Here is an 18,844-nt window from a genome sequence, read left to right as displayed (position 1 = left end):
TGGGAGGGAAGCGGATGCATCAGCCAGATGTGGAGCGGTTTGGGGGGCGGGGTGCACATAGGGGTCCGTGGTTAGGCTTAGATCAATAAAGCAGACACATAAAGCTGCAGCAGAGAAAGTGCAGGATGTTTCATTCTATGCAAACGACTCCACATACCAGTAAGGAGAGCCGGCAATTGTCACGTGAAACACACACACACAATCACACACACACACACACACACACACACAAAAGGCATTAAATTGATGTTGCAAAAAGCACAAGATATGCTGTGGGGTTAGTCCTGGGGCCACATGAGAAATCGGCTTTATTACAGAAATGCGCAGGTAATAGTGAGTGTGTGGAATAGCTGTAGTCTGGGCGAGAGAGTGGGGGTGTGACATGTGAGCCTATGGTAATGAGAGAGAGAGAGAAAGAGAAAGAGAGAGAGAGAGACGCGGGTGGACAGTGTGATGCTGTGCGTTATACTGGCTAAATGAGGGTTGTCTTTCCAAGTTCAGTCAGCAGGGCTTCTCCACCCTTCGAGCGAGGATCTGTAATTTACACGACAACAGCAGGGCGCCTGTCGGATCTCCATTGGACTCTGCGCTGGATCTCCCACAGCACTGCCACTGCTGCTGCTTCTCCATCACCAAACCCTCAACGCCGAAGGACGAGAAGAAGATCTGATTTCCGTGCCATGTGCAGAACGACATGTATGTGTGATTTCATGCGGTGACAGTGGAGGGGAATGGAGCAGTTGTCATCAAATTCCTGCAGACGCACCGACGGTGATACATTGAGGGCTGTCGTGTAGAGAGAAGACCTTCATACGCAGCAGCCAATCCGAGAGATACATTTTTATTGCCAGCGAAAAGGATCGTTAGTCAGGTCGCCTTCCATGTCATCCACAACAATGGGGTAAGTGTGATTATTATCCCACAGGCTGACTTAGTCCCCTTTCCCTCCTTTCTGCATTCATATCAGCTGCGGCTGCCTCACAGGGTATGAACTTCCCTGTCATGGAAACCACACCAGGCATAACACGATAATGACCTGGGTGTATGCCTTAAAATGTATCTCTCTGTCTAACATGACGTCTAATAAACCTAATGGTGGATAGTTCAGGTAGTGCTGTGGTGGTGAGCCTTGATGTGCTGTACACTAAAACCACAAATTCTGACATATAATGAAGGAACTTTATTCCTCTTTCCTCTCAGAATATGCTGTTTGCCAGAATAGAAATGCACATTGGGCCCAACATGCTGAGACACAAATGCTAGTGCAGAAGTTGCCCCATCATCAAACTTTTATGATTGAAATAGTGATTCTCAAAGTGGGACTAGCAGTGGGTCCCACAGGGTTTTTTTTAGGGGTTCTTACCTTAATGAAGCAAAGCTTAAATTCCCTAATATTGCAGAACAATGAGAGAGTGATTTAAGATGCTGTTTCTTCTAGGTCTCTCTGTCCCACCGTTTACTCCCCACCTACATTACCGACAGTTATGTAATTCTTAAAGAAGGCATGTGTAACAACAGCATTTCTTCTCAAGTATGCTCAAACAGAGATCTGTGGTCTGGTGTACTGTACATCCTGTTCTGGGTCCTGCTCTAGAGAAGGTTTCAGAACAGTTTAATGTCAGAGCAAGGGAATGTAAGTAGCTACAATGCCGCACAAGGCTTTAATGACAGAGAGAGGCTTTCTGTCTCTATGGCAGCTCAGTGACCGCTACCTTACACATCCTCAACAACAGGCACCCATCAGTGAAATATCCGCCTACTGCACAGCGCTGCTCATTTGCATGTCCCCTAACCCTGCGCTCAGCGGTCCATTTCCCCCACCAAGCTTGCCGTCCATTAACAGCTGTCTCCCGCAGTTCATTGTGATTAATTGCACAGCAGGAGGTTAACAATATGGCACAGGCATGGTGCGATTTCAAGGCATCAGCCAAAACTCTTGCATTAACTATTTACAATACACTGGAGGCTTCCCAGGGCCCACTCTGCCCTCCTACAGTGTGGGCAGCACATCATTCAGCGGTCTCCCACTCAGCTTCAGCTCTCCACTGGGCTCTGCCACACTGGTGACTAAGTTACTGTTATGCAACTGACTCAATGACTCAATTGATCTACAATAGAATAAATTGTAAACTGTGATTCAAAGCACTATGCTGCATACAGTGTGTGTATTAAAGTTAGAATATATGTGCAGGTGCAGATGAGATGAAAGAGTACATATGTGTAGATCTGTTGTCTGGCTACCTGCCTAGCAGTAATGGCACAGACAGATAGAGTCATATTTCACTTCTGGCCTCATGGCTGAATATCAAGCCAGTTACAGCTCTAATGGTAATGGCACAGAGAAGAACATTAGTGTTGGATGAGAACTGGAGATGCCTATCAACACTGTCTCTGGTGCGCTCTCACTTCCTTGGGCAAATACAATCAGTGCACAGACGGACTTGGTTTCTCTCTTTGTCTTTGCTGTTTGTGTGGGTGTGTGTGAGAGAGAGAGTGTGTTCACAGGCACATCTCAGGTCATCCAAGCCGCTCCCAGTAGGTAGAGCAACAGGGAGCTCTCTCATTAATGACATCTCTACCTTAAATAAGATCTACTTGCCTTCAAGCTCTTCTCCGTTAAATTAATGAAAAACTCTGGAAACAGGGACAACTTTTAGAAGGAGGTAGGGTGGAGGTGGAGGTGTCATGGGAAAGTGAGATCTCTTGAGATGGACCATTTATTATGCTTCTGTTTCACTGTCAGTGTTTGCAGGAAAAGGGGCAGCAGCACAGTTAAAGGGGACACACTGAAGTAGAAAATAATGCAGCCTTTTATGGTATAAGTGATGTGCATGTGTGTGACCAAATGACTGAGTTTTCACATCTGTGCATCAAACCCCTGAAGCACAAGATGTGCTATTGGTAACACCTGTTGCCGCTCCTGGAGCTGCGGATATGTGTGTGTATGTGTTTATATGAAATGCCCGTAGGCATTGGTACAGTGTTGTTCAATGATCAATACTTATGTTAACACGTGTAGAGTTGAGGTGTGTGCCATAGCTCAACATATTTTAAATAGTCGGTTCACCCCGGTTACAAGATACAACAAGCAATGATAACTAGCCATGCAGGAAGTTTTTGTTTCATATTTTATTTGACCCTGTTTACACCCTTTTGTAAGGCATGGCCCATCTCTGTAAATAGTTTTCATTTTCATTTTCTGTAGTCGAAAACAGTTCCAATACAAACTGTTCCCAGTAGATTACTAAAAGTAACAGGGACATTGTTTCTGGGAAGATGTATTACCGTTTAGGTGTATTTTTCGTTCACTGTCATTAGGTTGGAGGAAGAAATATCTTAAAACAAATCAAAACTGTTATGGTTAGATACCACGAGAGGTAAGTGAAAAAATGTGTGGGTACATATGTTGTTGTTGTTTTTTGTAATTTGTGTGTACTAACCCTTTAATTAACAACACACCTAGCAGCTAAGTTTATGTAGCAGTCCACCTGTAGTCTCATTCCTTTCTGTTTTCCAAAAATGCCACTGAGTTAAAGTCTGTGTTTAAGAAATTACTAATGTCATCAATAAAAGTAAAGGAGCATCTAAAAAAACGCAACATTTGACTACCAACAAAAAATGTTATATATCATAACACAGCATACAGTATATCTGTGTGTTGCTTTCCTTATTATGGCTCTTACACCATCCATTCCTTCTTATTATCATCCGTTAACGTTAAGTCTCAGGCACACAACTTGTACACATGAATCTGTTTGACACTTGACCATTTTCCCTTAAAAACTTTTCTCTGAAAGTTCATACTTAAGCAGCACACAGTCATACTTAACGTAATTGTTTATACCACACTGCGTAGCAGTTTGGAGCTTCCCACTCCCTTCATCGTCTTCTCAGCGCTCCATCCTCACATACATTCATCACCTCCTCCACGTTCTCCTCATCCCTCCCTTCTTCTCTCACTTCATCACTCTCCCTCCCTCTCTCATTCTGCCCGCCTTCTCTGTCTGTTTTAACATTCACGTTCTTTACCTGCCCTTGTGTCACGCAGTACACTCTGCATGCTAAACACCTCCTCCTCCTCCTCCTCTTCCTCTTCCTCTTCTTGCTCCACGCTTTCTCCTTTACCACTCATTCGCATCCCACTGAAATTACCCTCTCGATAACCCTCTCTTTTCCTTTTTTCCTTTCTTCTCCTGTTTTCTTTTCCATTTCCTCTGACCATGTTGCTTTTGTTTTCACATTTGTATGCACATCTGTCATGGACTCATGGAAGATAGACAGCATATTAAGGCTTTCCCTATTCCCTATGTTGTGTCCCTATTGCTAAATCTGTGTAGCTGCCATGCAGCCTACATGCTACTGTTGGAGTTCATCGCTCGAGTGCAAGAGGATCAACGCATTCTGAATTGACCTCCATGCAAGCCCATAACTGGTAACTCTGTCAAGCTATTGGCTCAGACCAAAATCACTGTAGAAAAGACTGTAGTGTAGAGCATGTATGGTGGAGCTGATGCCTGATGCAAAATGCCTGTTTTTGAGAAAGGAAAATGTATATGAAAATAATAAAAAATAAGAAAGCAGTATTCAACTTAAATTACATTCAATCATTTATTGTGCTGTCTTTTAAAAGTTCAGTTGTAGGAGTAGGTATTGCTTTTTTTGACAACTGGTGGGTGTCGTTTTGGAACAAAACTCTTTGGCACAGGCATTCATGTAAAAATCAAAGCACAAGAATGTTGCTGTGGTTGGTACAAACACAATCAAGCAATAAGAAGCGCAACATTTGCCACAGCTCCATCAAATTATGCAATGAAAAACAGTGCCAGTTGCCAAGCGGCTATTGCACAGATCATACGGACAGGCCGTGGTTGTGTGATGTGTGCTGGGAAAGAGTTGAAATGACTCACAGTTCCGCCACTTACACTGCTGTCGATGATTATGATAATTTGCGCACAGCACTCCACAAGCAGCTTTGTGGAGCGACATTAATCATCCCAGATTCACTCTCTGACTTCCTATACTCTTCACATTCCCCATCATTCTCTTTCTCCTCCTGTCTAACTTCCCTCTCTCTCTCCCTGTCTCCATGTTTTTCTTTCTTTCCCAGTCTTGGCTAATCACACACAGGAGGGGTGCTGCTGCTGAATTTTAATATTCATTTATACAGCAAGCCTTTGATGTCCCCCATCACCCCCTCAGTGCAGTGTAAGCACTTCTCTATCTCCTGCTCTGCCAGCACTGCCAGCCCAGAATATCTCCCTCTGCACCCTGCGCTTTGAGTGAGTGTGTGTGTACTGACTGTAGATATTACCCAAGAAGCCCCAACAATGCTGGAATATATGAGGGCATTGTAAGAGCAAACTGAGGAGTGAGAGATAAATGGACAAAGGGTGAAGGTGGCGCATGAGTGCTGGTTGAATGGCAGGTCAAAAAACAAAGAAGACTCTTTTATAATCACCTACGTTAATAGGGGCGAATCCTAACTGTGGTTTGAGTTTCACACAGAGGTCAATAAGGAATTAACTCATCTCAAACCAAGCCTATCATGGAGTTTTGATCATCTACAGATCTAAGCTACTACACAGACACAAATCCACATATAGCCTACACACACATCAATACAGATTTATAATTCCATCACGTCTGTGTCACAGTGTGTGCATGTTTATATATGCACATGTATTATGTGTGTCTGTGTGGAAACTGCAGCTCTGTGGGGTGTGTCTTTGGTAGTTAACCATGGCCTACTGTCTATATTTAGCTTTAAATCCTCTCCTTTCCCCCCTGTGCTCCCCTGTGTGACCCTCGCTCAGTGCTGCAGGCATTCCCATATCAGAGCATTGAGAGACTGCGCTGCCTTACACAGAGAGAAAGACAGAGAGAGTTTCTGTTGAGTAGCTGCATTTAGTGTATTGGTTTACAAGTAGAAAGATAATGTATCAGAGGAAGTGTAGACTTAAGGTGTATGTGGGAACTCTGCTGTAGCTTGTCAGTTCAGTTACTGTAGCTTGTTGTCCATGTATACAAGGCAATGAGTGTATCTAGTAGTCTTTTCTCAGCCTCTCTTTCTGTGGTATAACTATGGAGGATGGCGAGTTGGTAATTCGGTTGCCAGGGCGATCAAACTCCCCCGTAGGCAACAGGAGTTTCGATGCTGGGTTTGGTGAGACGTTGGTATTGCGGCACAAAGAGGTTCACAACTTCTTCTTCGTCCCCTTTAGGGAGCAGCCCATCTACAGCACTCGGGCCCACGTCTTCCAGATTGATCCCAACACTAAAAAGAACTGGCTGCCCACCAGCAAGCATGCCGTCACTGTCTCCTACTTCTATGACAGTACGCGCAATGTCTACCGCATCATCAGTCTGGATGGCACCAAGGTGAGCAGTTGATTGTTATTGTACACCTTTCACACTCTGTTGAACAAAAAACACACATTTCATCATCCCTCTTCTACTGCATCCATTGTGTAATTTTAATTTCTGCCAACTGACATGATTTTATGAAGATGTCAAACAGTCTTTCAGGAGATTTTAATGGTGCTGTGATCCACTGAGTGTTAATGGTGTTAATAAGCTCTGCACTGGAATCTAATGTGCACACATCTTAAAAGAGCTCATCGTTGCAGCCTATCCCAAGACTGACAGCTCATGTTACATTGTGTGTATGCTTGCAACTACTGTATTTGTGTGTGCATGTCTGTGTGTGTCTGACTGCACTTCACAGTGTACACTTAATGTCTCAGGATATTCTTGTTAGAGATCTGAGAGGGATATATTTGCTGGGCATGGTGTGATTTGAGGTAGCGCGCTCCATGACTGAAGGCAGAGGAGAGTTCTTTATAGGGACAGACCAGTCTCACACATGCACACTCTCTTCCAGTTATAGAGAGAGGAGGGGTAAAGTTAAATGAGAGAAACAGATGACAGAGTGAAAAGAATGTGTGGTAGGAGAAATAAATAGAGCGTCAAATACAGAAAAAGTATGAAGCCAGGTGAACGAGAAGGTTGGAAAAATGTTACTGATGGAATCAAAGCAAAGTCGCACAGTTTGCATTCAGTGATCATCAAGTGTGTGTGAACAACTTCTAGTGGTCAGTTTTGGGAACCATCTCATATCAAAGAACACTCAATAGATATTTGATCATTAAATTCAGCTGTTGTGTAACACACACTCACTGACTGCCTCCCTTCCAAAACTCATCATTATGTATTGATTGCAATCAGAATGTCAACCATTACACAACACTGATAATTGATTTACAATTAATTTGTTCTCCATTAATGTTATTTAACAAAGGAAGTTGAATTATATAAGATTTGGAGGTAGTCTTTGCCTCACTTACATGTTCTATAAAAGATAAAAAACAGCATCTGCCTCTCAATACTTTCTGACTTGCACAACCCTGTCTGTTACACTAAGCCGAAGCCCATTGGTTTCTACTAAAGATGTTAATCTTTAGAAACCAGTCATGAATATATACCTATAGTTGGTTACTCAAACAGGAGTATATAATGCATTGGTTGGAGACTATTTTCAGCAGCAGATTTGGTGCATTAGTAAGTATTTACAGCAGCGGGACTCAAAATAATCTACACTGCTTAACTTGGGCATTACAATGAACTTGGTCTGCTCAACTTTATCGCAATGGAATAATGTGTTATCGTAATGATGAAGCAATATGTAACCAGTGCAACCGTATCACTCATTGATGAATTTTTAATAGTCTATGTCATGGAGGAATAAACTATACTTTGCATTTACAGACAATACTTGTTAGTTGGATGAATACATTGTTGGTTTACGAGTTTTCATGGGTTTTGTTGACAGTAAGGAAAATATTGCCTGACTTACACTTTCACTCAAAGCGTTCACCAACTTTAAGCCAGACCATGGCCACCACCTCATTTCCTCTCTATCAGATATTTCTATCTGCCATTCTGCCTCACTGCCATGTCTGTACATACATGTACATGCTCCTGTTTGTGTATTGCTCTTTGTGTCTTACTGATATAGGACCACTGAATCCATGGCTGAAGGTCAAACTCAGCAGCTCCCTTTCAAGCATAGATTTTCTTTTATTGGTGGGTGTGAGCCTGCGCTACTATAGACCAGAAGCTATATAATGTTCTCTCAAGCTAACCCTGTCTCTAACATACATACAAACACGTACACAAACAGTTGTTCAGATAAAGTATAGTGCCATAAATTTTTTTTTTTGATTAATCGATTGGTCATTTATGGTATATATATATATGGTATATAAGGTATACAAATTGGGAAACCTGCTCGATTACTCAGAAACTCCAGGTGACGCATTAAAATACATTGTTTTGTCCAACCAACTGTCCAAAAAACATTTTCAGACTCAGAAGATTTTCAGTTTACAATTATACAAAACAGAGAAAGTAGAAAATCTTTAAAGACATTTTTATGAAGCATTTTGTATCAGTTGACTAATTGGTTAATCCACTAACTGTTTTGGCACTACTACTGTACTGTTTGGAGAGACCAAGAGACACATGATCGAGGCACTAACACCAACAGTAGAAAGATAAAGTAGATGTGCATCTGAGCTTTTAATATGTAAACAGTGCCGCATGTACAAACAATATACTTTTTTATTGATATTTGTATTTGTAGTCCTGATTTGTGGTGTGAATAATCTTCATTCAGACACACAAAAAGCACGTGTTTAAAATCTATTTTTCTCTTAATCTGACCCTCTCTCTCTTGTAGACACACATACACATTCACACATACATAAACACATTGAACACACTGCAGTAATAAAGTTGATTTAATATGTATTAAGTGGGTTACCTCTGTCCTGCAGGCAATAATCAACAGTACCATCAGTCCCAACATGACGTTCACAAAGACCTCACAGAAGTTTGGCCAATGGGCGGACAGTCGAGCAAACACTGTCTACGGCCTGGGATTCTCCACTGAGCATCATCTAGCCAAGGTACCACCCCCATACACACACACACACACACACACACACATATTCCCACCCAGTCCCTGAGAAAGGATGGCATTTCAACTGTCTTTTTACCATAGTTGTTATAGCTTCTCGTATAGTGTAGAATCTGCTTTTTCTGTGTGTGCCTGTGTGTTTACGAAAGTAATGTATATCTGTGTGTTCACTTGTGTGTGTATGAGTAGGTGGTGGTTTCTCTCCTCTGCAGTATGATTAAGCTCCGTCATGAACTGGGGAGGCTCACAGCATCCCTACTGTCAGATCGACACACACATTACAACCAAACTCAGCAGTATAGACACATCCTCTGTAGATAAAGAGGCAGATAGCAATACCTGATATTAAAGGGATAATGACGTGATCTTGTGACCTCAAGGTTATCCGATCAGGTGCTCTCTCAACCCTCAATAACTTATATATATCTTAAACTTATCATTTCCCCCTTAAACATTTTGTACACTTGTGTTTTATAAGAGTAAAATTCGGGAAAATGACCAGCAGTACAAAGATGGACACACTGGTGGGTGCACCAGAGTTTAAGGGGGCAGTTTATTACTATTGAGAAGTACTATATGTCTTCTGTGACTCTGGAGGAAGTCTGAAAAAGTAATCCTCATGATAATACTAAATTGCTGGAGTACTCCTGCAAGAATTAACACAGCACTCAATCACCAACTATGACTATAAGGCACTAAGACAGTCATACAGTTACTACAGAACAGTATCTACACTCTTCCCCAGGTAATAAATAAGAAACTAATAATGCACAATAATTGACTTTAGTCCATTATTTTCCTATTTTATGAGTATGATGATTGTTTAGTGTCGTTGACTTGTCTTGTTGTGATCTTGTAATGCACATATATAATTTGGTCTCAGGTTTCAAAACATACCTTAATGATACTTTATAAATAAATAAAGCTCACAATAACAAATAAAGGTAAATTGTATTTAAAATTCAGTTCATTGCCTTATATTATTGTCACAAATCAGAAAGAACAAAACAATAAAGTAAAAACATTTTTAAATTTTAAAAATCTACTTCCATTTCCCCAACTTCTTAGCTAATGTAGAGCTTCTTTTGTTTAACTTATTTACACTGTCTGGGGCGTATCAATATGCAGTTTTAACCAGCCAATTAGAAGTATTTTCTGTGGTTTAAAGTTGAAATAATCAGATTCACTTCTCAGATAACTGCAGTGCCAACTCTTCTGAAGCACTTATACTGAGAAACTACTGCATTTAGATGACTGTACCAGAACTATAATATTGCACTGAAGTGAAATGATATTGAGTTATTTGTTGCAACTCCACTAATGGCAGACACAAGACCTGCTCCAGCAGAGTTGTCAATTTGATTTCCTCACCACTCAACCCTCTGCAGTACTGTATCTATAAAATTACTCTGTAACACTGTGGGAGTAGTGTCTGTGATGAACCACACCCTAAAGGGACATTGGGGATATGTGCTTGTGTGTAAGTGCCAGAGTGTTTATATTTGCTCAAAGCCCCTCAGCTGAGCTCACCTTACTGCTTTAGGCTCGCTGGATGTATCTTTGCTCTTGACTAAAATAACCCCAGCGATCATCTTCAGCCACTGACAACTTCTGATTAAAGGCACAAACTCAACGGGGAAAACACAATAACACAGTCTGCTTTGCTGTATACGTGTGTGTGTTTGTGTTTGTATGTGCATATGTGTACGTATGTGATAGACACGTTACTACAGTGACCTAGTTAGCTCATCTTTCAGCTGAGGTATTATGGGTAAGGGCCTTCTTGTCTAAGTTCAACTGTCGTTATTGGCAACAGCTTCTCCCTGTCCTTTCCCTGGCTGCACAGCTGACCTATTATACACTGATCTGTGTGTGTGTGTGTGTGTGTGTGTGTGTCCATGCACATGTGGCTTTACTGAACAGATTAAACCATATTATTATATGAATTTCAGTCCATACTGATGGCTGTCCTCTGTGTCCAGTTTGCAGAGAAGTTTGCAGAGTATAAAGAAGCAGCACGGCTTGCTAAAGAGAAGAGTCAAGAAAAGATGGAGATGGCCACATCTCCCTCTCAGGTACGTTCAGGTTACGCTATCCTAACCCCACCTATTCTGTGATTTTTCCCTCTGGTGTTATTTAGTGTGATTTATTATCACAGGAGACATAAAGACAAAGAAAAGAAGAAAGAACTTGATAGAAAATAAAAAAGAGTCCTACTTAAGTATAAGTACAGTATTGTCAGCAAAATGTGCTTAAAGTATCAAAAGTAAAAGTGGAGGTAATATGCCTCATTATTGCATTATTAGGTTGTAGTAGCATTTTATTTTTACTAGTTTCAACATTATATACAGTTGGTTTAGTCTGGTTGCTCCCAACCGAGTGGTTGGACCCCTCCAAAGGTAAGCCCCCAAATAAATCTGAGGGGTTAGGAGATGATTAATGCGGAAGCAAAAAACACAAAACACTACGCTTTATTTCACAAGTGTGTGTTCATTCTTTTGATTTTTCTTTCTTTTTAATCTTAGCATTTTTTTGTGAAATAATTGAATTTTATTGCTTTGACCGTGAACAATTATTTGAATAAAATGGTAACAACTGGAACATGAAAAGGGGTTCCAACCAGAAATTGCTTTTTTGTGAGGGTTCAAAAGCCAAAAAGGTAAAATCTTTTAATTAAATTGTATTTAAGTTAATCATATGTTTCTCTATATAAACTCTTAAGCTAAAAAGTAACCAGTAATTATATCTAGAAAACTAAAAAAACTATATATAGTAAAAAGTACAATATTTTCTTCTGAAACGTATCATAATTCATATTATAAATGTAGCATTGTAAATGCAAATAGAGAAGTACAAGTACCTCAAAATTGTACTTAAGTGCAGTAACGTTCCACTACTGCGTGACCCCTGGGAGATTCTGACACTGAGGTTAAGAATTACAGTCCTTACATATTATACACCACACAATACGGTTAATTTTCACTGTATGTATGTAGCCTATACATTAAAAGAAAAAGACAAATCTGTCTGTGGATTCACCATAAATTAAAGAACATAATTAGTTTGTATGTTTGCTATTTGTTTGTATGGGATATCTAATAATAGAGTGGTTTAGGGCATGTGTAACTGCGTCTGAGAGAAAATTAGCTTGTTTCTGAGGATCCCCAGAGAAATATGTTCTTTAATCTAAAGGCTGTTAACAGGCTTCATGTCCTCGTCTGTTCATTATGAAGGCTAGGGGAGCAGCCCCCTGCTGTACTGCGGTCTATTACTTGTACTATTAATGCTGCGGCCCACATGGGCTGAAATGCTACAGTACATTGTGCTTCCCATGGGAGGATGTTTTTTAATGAAGCCAAGTGGACAGCTTCGCTCTCATCAGGGGTTGAAGGCTACATGTGCATTGGCCACCACCACACAATAGTGGTGGAAGTGAAGCGATTGCTTTAACGGTAAAGGCTGCAGCATTCCTGCTATAAGACTGCAGTTGTCTGCTGAAGCTGTCTGCTCTGTTTCACTACTGATTGTCACTGTTTCACAGACATGCCTGCTGGCTTTTTTTCCTTACCTTCAGCTCCTCTCTAGTCTCTCCTCTGAATAAACTGGAAAACATGAGAGAGGAATTATTCCATTATAACAAAATTAGATAACACAGAGCTAAATGCTATATGCTGGTCCCAATAGACCAGACCCCAGTGGAAGTGCACCATGATACATGGTATACTAATGAATGTGGAGTGCAAAATGTAATGCCGGCCCTAATCTTCCTCTTATCTCTCACTTCCTTCTTGTCCATTAGAGACGTACAGGCAGTGTCATTGTGCTACTGTATTGTGCCCAGGCCCTGAGTCTTAACAGCTTTGTTTTATGTACGTGCAGCAGCTAAATGATTTGTCTCTTGTTTTATGGGATATAAAGATAAGAATTAATCTGTAATTCTGCAATTTCCCAGTGCTATAGTAAGCTATTTATTGGCCTATAGGCATGTGGAACTGCTCACTAAGATGCTCATATTTTTAGCACCCCAGCAAGAGCTTTATGAGTGTAAGAGACAGCATCTCCCCCACCCCTAAAAACACATAAACACACCTCAATTATTTCTCATGTCAACTCCTTATAGGGGAAGAATGATGAATATAAATGTATGAGTTTGTTTTTATCTGGTAAGAAGAGGTCATTGAGATCACTCAAATTAATTATCTTATATTTAATAATATTAATATTATTAATAATTATACAATTATTTTTTGATTAAACAATTAGTCAATTGACAGAAAATTAATTTAAAGCAATTTTGATAATAATTGAATTACTTTCATTGCTTTTCTCAGTTTTGTAATCATTGCAGATTAATTGTCTTTGAGTTTTGGGCTATTGATCTGACAAAACAAGAATTTTAAGATGTCACCTTGGGCTCTGGTGCTGAAATTTTATTGGGTAAACAATTAATTGATTAATTGTAAAAAATTAAAAAATTAAAAATAAAAGAAATTCAATAATGAAAAGTTGCCCCAAAGGGGTGCTCTTATTTTTCCCTTTCACTTGAGCCACACTGTCTATCTTTGCATATGCTAAATACTACCCAGTTCTCTATTTAATCTAAACAAATCACTGTTTCTACTTTTGGTAATGTTAAACGCACCATTTCCTTTACGCCTAAGGCTGTGTCTCTGGCTGGAAAACAACTAGGAACCATTAGTGTAAGAACTAAAAGTGTAGCAGATGTAAAAGCTTTTGCGAACTCACTATAGGTTAAATCATTACTATTTTAATATAATATAATAATATATTTTATTGACATTTGGGAGTATCATACAGATATTTATAAGGAAATGTCAGGGAATGTTGTTGAGCTTGATATGATATCACAATTCTTTCCTGCCTTATAATCATGACTAATTGTGCGAATAGTAATAAAATAATTAACATATAGTTTGGTTAAATATATATTTGACTGATTATTTGATGTCTAACCAGCAGTACATGTTTCACATGTAGGAGTCTCCAGGAGGTGAGCTCTCGTCACCATTGACCCCTGTGACGCCGCCCATGGAAAACATCAATGGCACAGATGAAATCTGTGACACGACTCCCAATTCAGACACCCTTCCAGGGCCGGCACAGAACGCACTGGCCTTCGCACACAGGTAAATCCCACACTGTGATGTGTTCTTTGTCCCGTGTTGTCATGTTTACCACAGTACAGATGTACAGTGACAGTACACCCTGACCATTTACACTGTCACCGTCACATTTCACATATATTACATACTACAATACTAAAATATATGATTTATTATGATTTTTTTCTATGTTTTTATGAGGCACAGAAGTACATACCTCTCTCCTTCTATGTCTTTCTTCTCGTCTGCGTGCACCTATATATGTTACATGTCAGCATGGGAGTGAACTCCCTCTATTCATTGCTGCTCTCTCGTGTTTTTCCTCTCTAGGGAGCAGTTTAAGACTTGTCGGGTCTGCTCTTTCTGATAGGGATGTCATTACAAGTCCAGACTACTGCGACATCATAACTACGCAAAAAACAAATGTTCAGGCACAAACTTTCCAAAAATAAGAGCCTGATTGCAGGTCAGCAACAGGGAGGGTCTTCTTTACAATAATGCACTGCCTGTTTACTAACTGCTAATGAATAAGGTAACAACAGCGTGCCATCACTCCAGTCAGAAGGAACATGGGCGAATTATCAGTGACATCTTACTCACACACGGACCAGCAAAATATGTTACTTTAAGTGTTTCTCAGGAATGAGGAATTATTCACGTGATTATTTTGTCTAATCTAAGCATGCTTTGTAAGGAAACTCACATATATTTATAGTTTTATGTTTGCCTACTGCAATGCAATAATATCTCTATGCATGCACCACTACTGTTGTATACATTCCTGTTGTCTTAGTGTCCTGTTAGCAGACTGAATATTGAAATGGATAATTCACATTCCTTGTGATTGTGAGTACTGGTTCATATACAGTATATTGTGTAAGATAAAGACGTCAAAGTGCCATGTAAATATGTTTGATTTGTATAATGGCTTTCTGAAGAGGTGTGGCTGTGAGGTTCATCACCAAAAAGGTGTTGATGAAGCGTTTATGTAAGACTTATATAACATACTGTGGGTAGTGGGAGGCAGAGAAAGAGCAAGACAGACAGAGAGAGAGAGAGAGAGTGTGTGTGTGTGCGTGTGTGTGTCAGAAACTGGGAAGAGAGAACGATAGAGAGAAAGGTGCACTGTATAAAATCTGTACATGAGTCACCGCTACCTAAACAGCCACAAAGTGCACACACACTCACTACAATAAATAAACTGAACAGGAGGTCATGGATAATCAGTTTGAGTCATTTGAGTGAGTGAAGTGAGGAAATGTTCCTATTATCTACTGTCACCTGTAGTCAACTGTACACACAGGTCTTTTCATTTGTAAAATCTCTGTAATCTTGTGATACTCATTTCGTTATTTCTCTGGCTGCGATATTTATTAATTAAAGATATCAATCAATCGCTTAATGTATTATCATTCTTTTTTGCTTAACTATGGGTGTCTTAGAGGAGACTTAAAATACTTTTTTATATTTGAAGATCATTGTAGAGGTCTTTATAGATAGAGGTATTTTCATTAGGGTGTTAAAGTCTGTAAAGCTGTGACAAGCTCAAGTGCAAATGCTTAGAAATCCCTACCGCTACATCATGAACTCTGTAAGGCTACACAGATCTGAGTGTGCAGAGAGAGCGGGATGTAGAGAGGACACCCACTGCCTGCTGCAGCATTGCTGCTGATGTGTCTATTAATGCTGCATGCGTGGGAGACGGGGTCGACTCTCAGCATTCGCAATGGCAAGCATGGACGTAACAAGCAAAACCACATTTTCTCAGAGGCATATGCAGAGAGGGTAGATGATAGCACCATCCAGATATTTTATCAAATAACCCTCTCTTTTTCTATCTTTTCTCTCTATAATTCTTACTTCCTAAATTTAATATCTACTGTGTGCATCATCTCACATTACCTTTTACAGTAGCTCTATCCGCCTCTCATGTGCCTCAAACTGCAGTCAAAATGTATTTTCTGGCAATTTGTGTAATGTTGTATAAGCCTGTAGTTGATTTAATAGCACAAAGAAAAGAATAAAATGTTTTTAGTGTGTTTTGAATGTGTTTATTTGTATATTACATCATGAGAGTTCAGACCTACATATAGAAACAGAACTGCATACGCAAGTGTGTGCTGTCTTTTTGCGGCAGACCTCTAGGATTGTCTTGGTTTGTCTCCCTGCCATGTGTCTGGAATTAGATGATGATAACATATACACCACACTGCTGCTTAGCGGGGCTGTGTAGGCAGGTATGTGTGGGTGCAGAGGGCAGAAGAAGAGAGAGGAGGATGAGATACAGGTGTATGCAGGACTGTGAGAGGTTTTTTTATATTGCAGGATGTAGGCGTGTTTGGCAGGTCTGCAGTGGAGTTGTTTTTGAATGGTGTTCTGAATATTGGAACACCTTTTGTTGGGACTGCCTTGGCTGCATGTGAATGGTCTTCTAGTGTTGGAGGATGTAGGCGTCTGTCGGTGGGCTTGTGGTAGGCTTGTGTGAACGGAGACAGTGCCGATGTCATACGTCAGGGTGCCATGAGCGCTCCTCAAGTGCTGCCATGGCAACTGCTCTGGCTCCCTGCTTCTTGAAGTGCTCCATGCGGAGGAAGAACCTACCTGACAATGCGCAGCGGTCAGGACACAGCAGAAACACAAGAGGGCTGTAAAAAACCTTCAGTGTTATGCAAGTTTATGTTTTGTGTTTGGTAGCTTTATTGAGCATGGGAGGAGCAATATACTTAACATTTTGAAGTAGTTAAACACAAAATAGAGTGTTAATTTTTTATTCAGGAGTCATGGTATATTGGCAATGTGTACAGAATATGTCCAAACCAGAAAAAAAAACATTCAAAATTAAATCCAGACAATAAACAAAAAAAATATTTTATATTAATTAAAAGAAAAAATGCAATAAAGAATCAACCTGATACTCCACAAAACTGGTCCTGTGCTTTCTTGTCATGACATATTTTTAGTTTTTTAGAATATTGTTCATGTGAAACAAATAAAAACAGATAAACTCTGTAACACTAATTCCAATCTTCGGTATCAGATTAGAAAAACTGTTTTAAACTGATACAAAGATCGTTGCTTCTTCAATTCAATTCAGCATCACACAACTGGCTCTTGCATGACTAGGAGTGGAATTATAACAAAATGACATAATGATCAGAAGCTAAAAATATCAATAGCTAATAAAATCCTCATGACAAGACATTCATATTGTGTACATAATTACATCTTTTCAATCAGCAGCTCAGTGACACAGCAGCAACTAACTTACCCTCCATGTGTCTCAAACACCTTCAGCTCTGCTCTGCTGTCTTCAGCCAGAATTGTGCTCAGGTGCCCTCCTGAAACCTTTCAGCCAGACTCATTTAATGAAGACGAACACCAGTGTCAAAACATCTTGCACTCTGTTCTCTCCTCTAATTCTCCCTCCATCGCTTTCCCATGCTTTCTCCGACTGTTTCCATCTTCACATCTTGGTGTCTCGCTTGCTCTCCTGCTCTCCGAGCTGGTGTGTGGGGTTTATACATTGGCGGGGCTACGTGCCTTGGTGACAGCATCTCTCCATGTGTGTATGTGTGTGTGAGTGGTTGTGTGTCAGTTGATATGTGCATGTGTAGGATGAAGTGTCGTCTCCCTCCTATGCGTCACACACGCAGACACACTTGCACTCACAGAGGGGGTGGCTGTTGTGTAAGAACTGAAGGCGCCGTGGGAGTCCAGAGTGAATTAGATCTGGGCTTTCTCTCTTTTACACTTCACAGAGTGGGTGTTATGGCATAGTGGAGTACTGCTGCAGTGTGTGAGCATTATATATGTGTGTATGTGTCAGTGAGGGGGTGGAACAAAACCGAAAACAACATTGTTATGGGTCATACACAGACCCTGATCACTCCTTGAGCGAGCTAAGCTTCCTTTTGTGTTTTTCTGTGTATGTGTTTCCACCGCTGTGAGGAATTACTGTGAAGTATGTGGGAGTAGGAGCACCTTTTCAAAAGAAACTTGACTCGATGTCGGTACTCAACAACGTTTAGGTCTCTCATACAGTCTCATGCCTAAGTCAGACATTATGTGAAAAACAGGGAGCGAGCATTATGTAAATCTTAAATGAATGCCTGCAGTGCTCATATGTAACAAGGGAGAATCACAGCAGAAGCATTTTCCCTCCAGAAAATTTAGGTTATACATATATCTTATATTACACTTCAACTCTGAACTATCGACAACCCAGCTCATATTCAAGTTTTTTTTTCTCCCACACAGGCCTCTGCATCATGAAATTCAATCACATTCAATCACTTCTCCCTTATCTCTCATCTCATCTTCTCATCTGTGAGTAGCTGGACCAGATTAGGCTCCAGCCAGTCTGAGGATATAATCTCAGATTACAACTCATGTGGCAGACATCTGCTTTCACAGCTACTGGCCAGGAAGTGCCGACCTCCAATTTGAGTGCCCGCTGCAGCCTTTGTCAGATTTCAGTGCTACAGCAGAGATGGATGCATGCATGCATGGATAACTGACTGATCCCACTGAGCACAGGCCTAGGGCATCAAGGGGTCATGAGGCCCTGGACTTTACCTGCAAAATGTCAATCAAAGACACAAATATGCTCAAAATGACAACAAAGAAACTCAAAATGACCCTAAAGAGACTTAAAATGACTAGAAAGACACTCTTTCAGTCCTCAAAATCTCTTGCTCCTATTTAGGTGAGGCAGGGGGCCTTGGGTGGATGGATGGATGGATGG

General features: G+C 40.5%; 2 protein-coding genes across 2 annotated transcripts in view; one reads left to right on the top strand and one right to left on the bottom strand.

Annotated features, from left to right (window-relative positions):
* The window catches only part of tent2 (terminal nucleotidyltransferase 2), a 5,281-nt gene extending 4,585 nt beyond the window's left edge, over positions 1–696 (bottom strand). Inside the window, 1 exon segment of the mRNA XM_035658104.1 lies at positions 520–696. Coding sequence (XP_035513997.1) covers positions 520–696 — 177 coding nt within the window.
* Positions 697–6,081: 5,385 nt separating this feature from the next.
* homer1b (homer scaffold protein 1b) overlaps positions 6,082–18,844 on the top strand; it is a 14,570-nt gene continuing 1,807 nt past the window's right edge. The window contains exons 1-4 of the mRNA XM_035658705.1: positions 6,082–6,378; positions 8,835–8,966; positions 10,960–11,052; positions 13,976–14,124. Of these exons, the coding sequence (XP_035514598.1) occupies positions 6,082–6,378; positions 8,835–8,966; positions 10,960–11,052; positions 13,976–14,124 (671 nt within the window). The remainder of the gene's footprint in view (positions 6,379–8,834; positions 8,967–10,959; positions 11,053–13,975; positions 14,125–18,844) is intronic.

The sequence above is a fragment of the Morone saxatilis genome, unplaced genomic scaffold (genome assembly GCF_004916995.1).
Source record: "Morone saxatilis isolate NCDOM2014 unplaced genomic scaffold, NCSU_SB_2.0 Contig16, whole genome shotgun sequence".
Classification (NCBI taxonomy): Eukaryota; Metazoa; Chordata; class Actinopteri; family Moronidae; genus Morone; species Morone saxatilis.
This window is presented reverse-complemented; position numbering and strand designations above follow the sequence as displayed.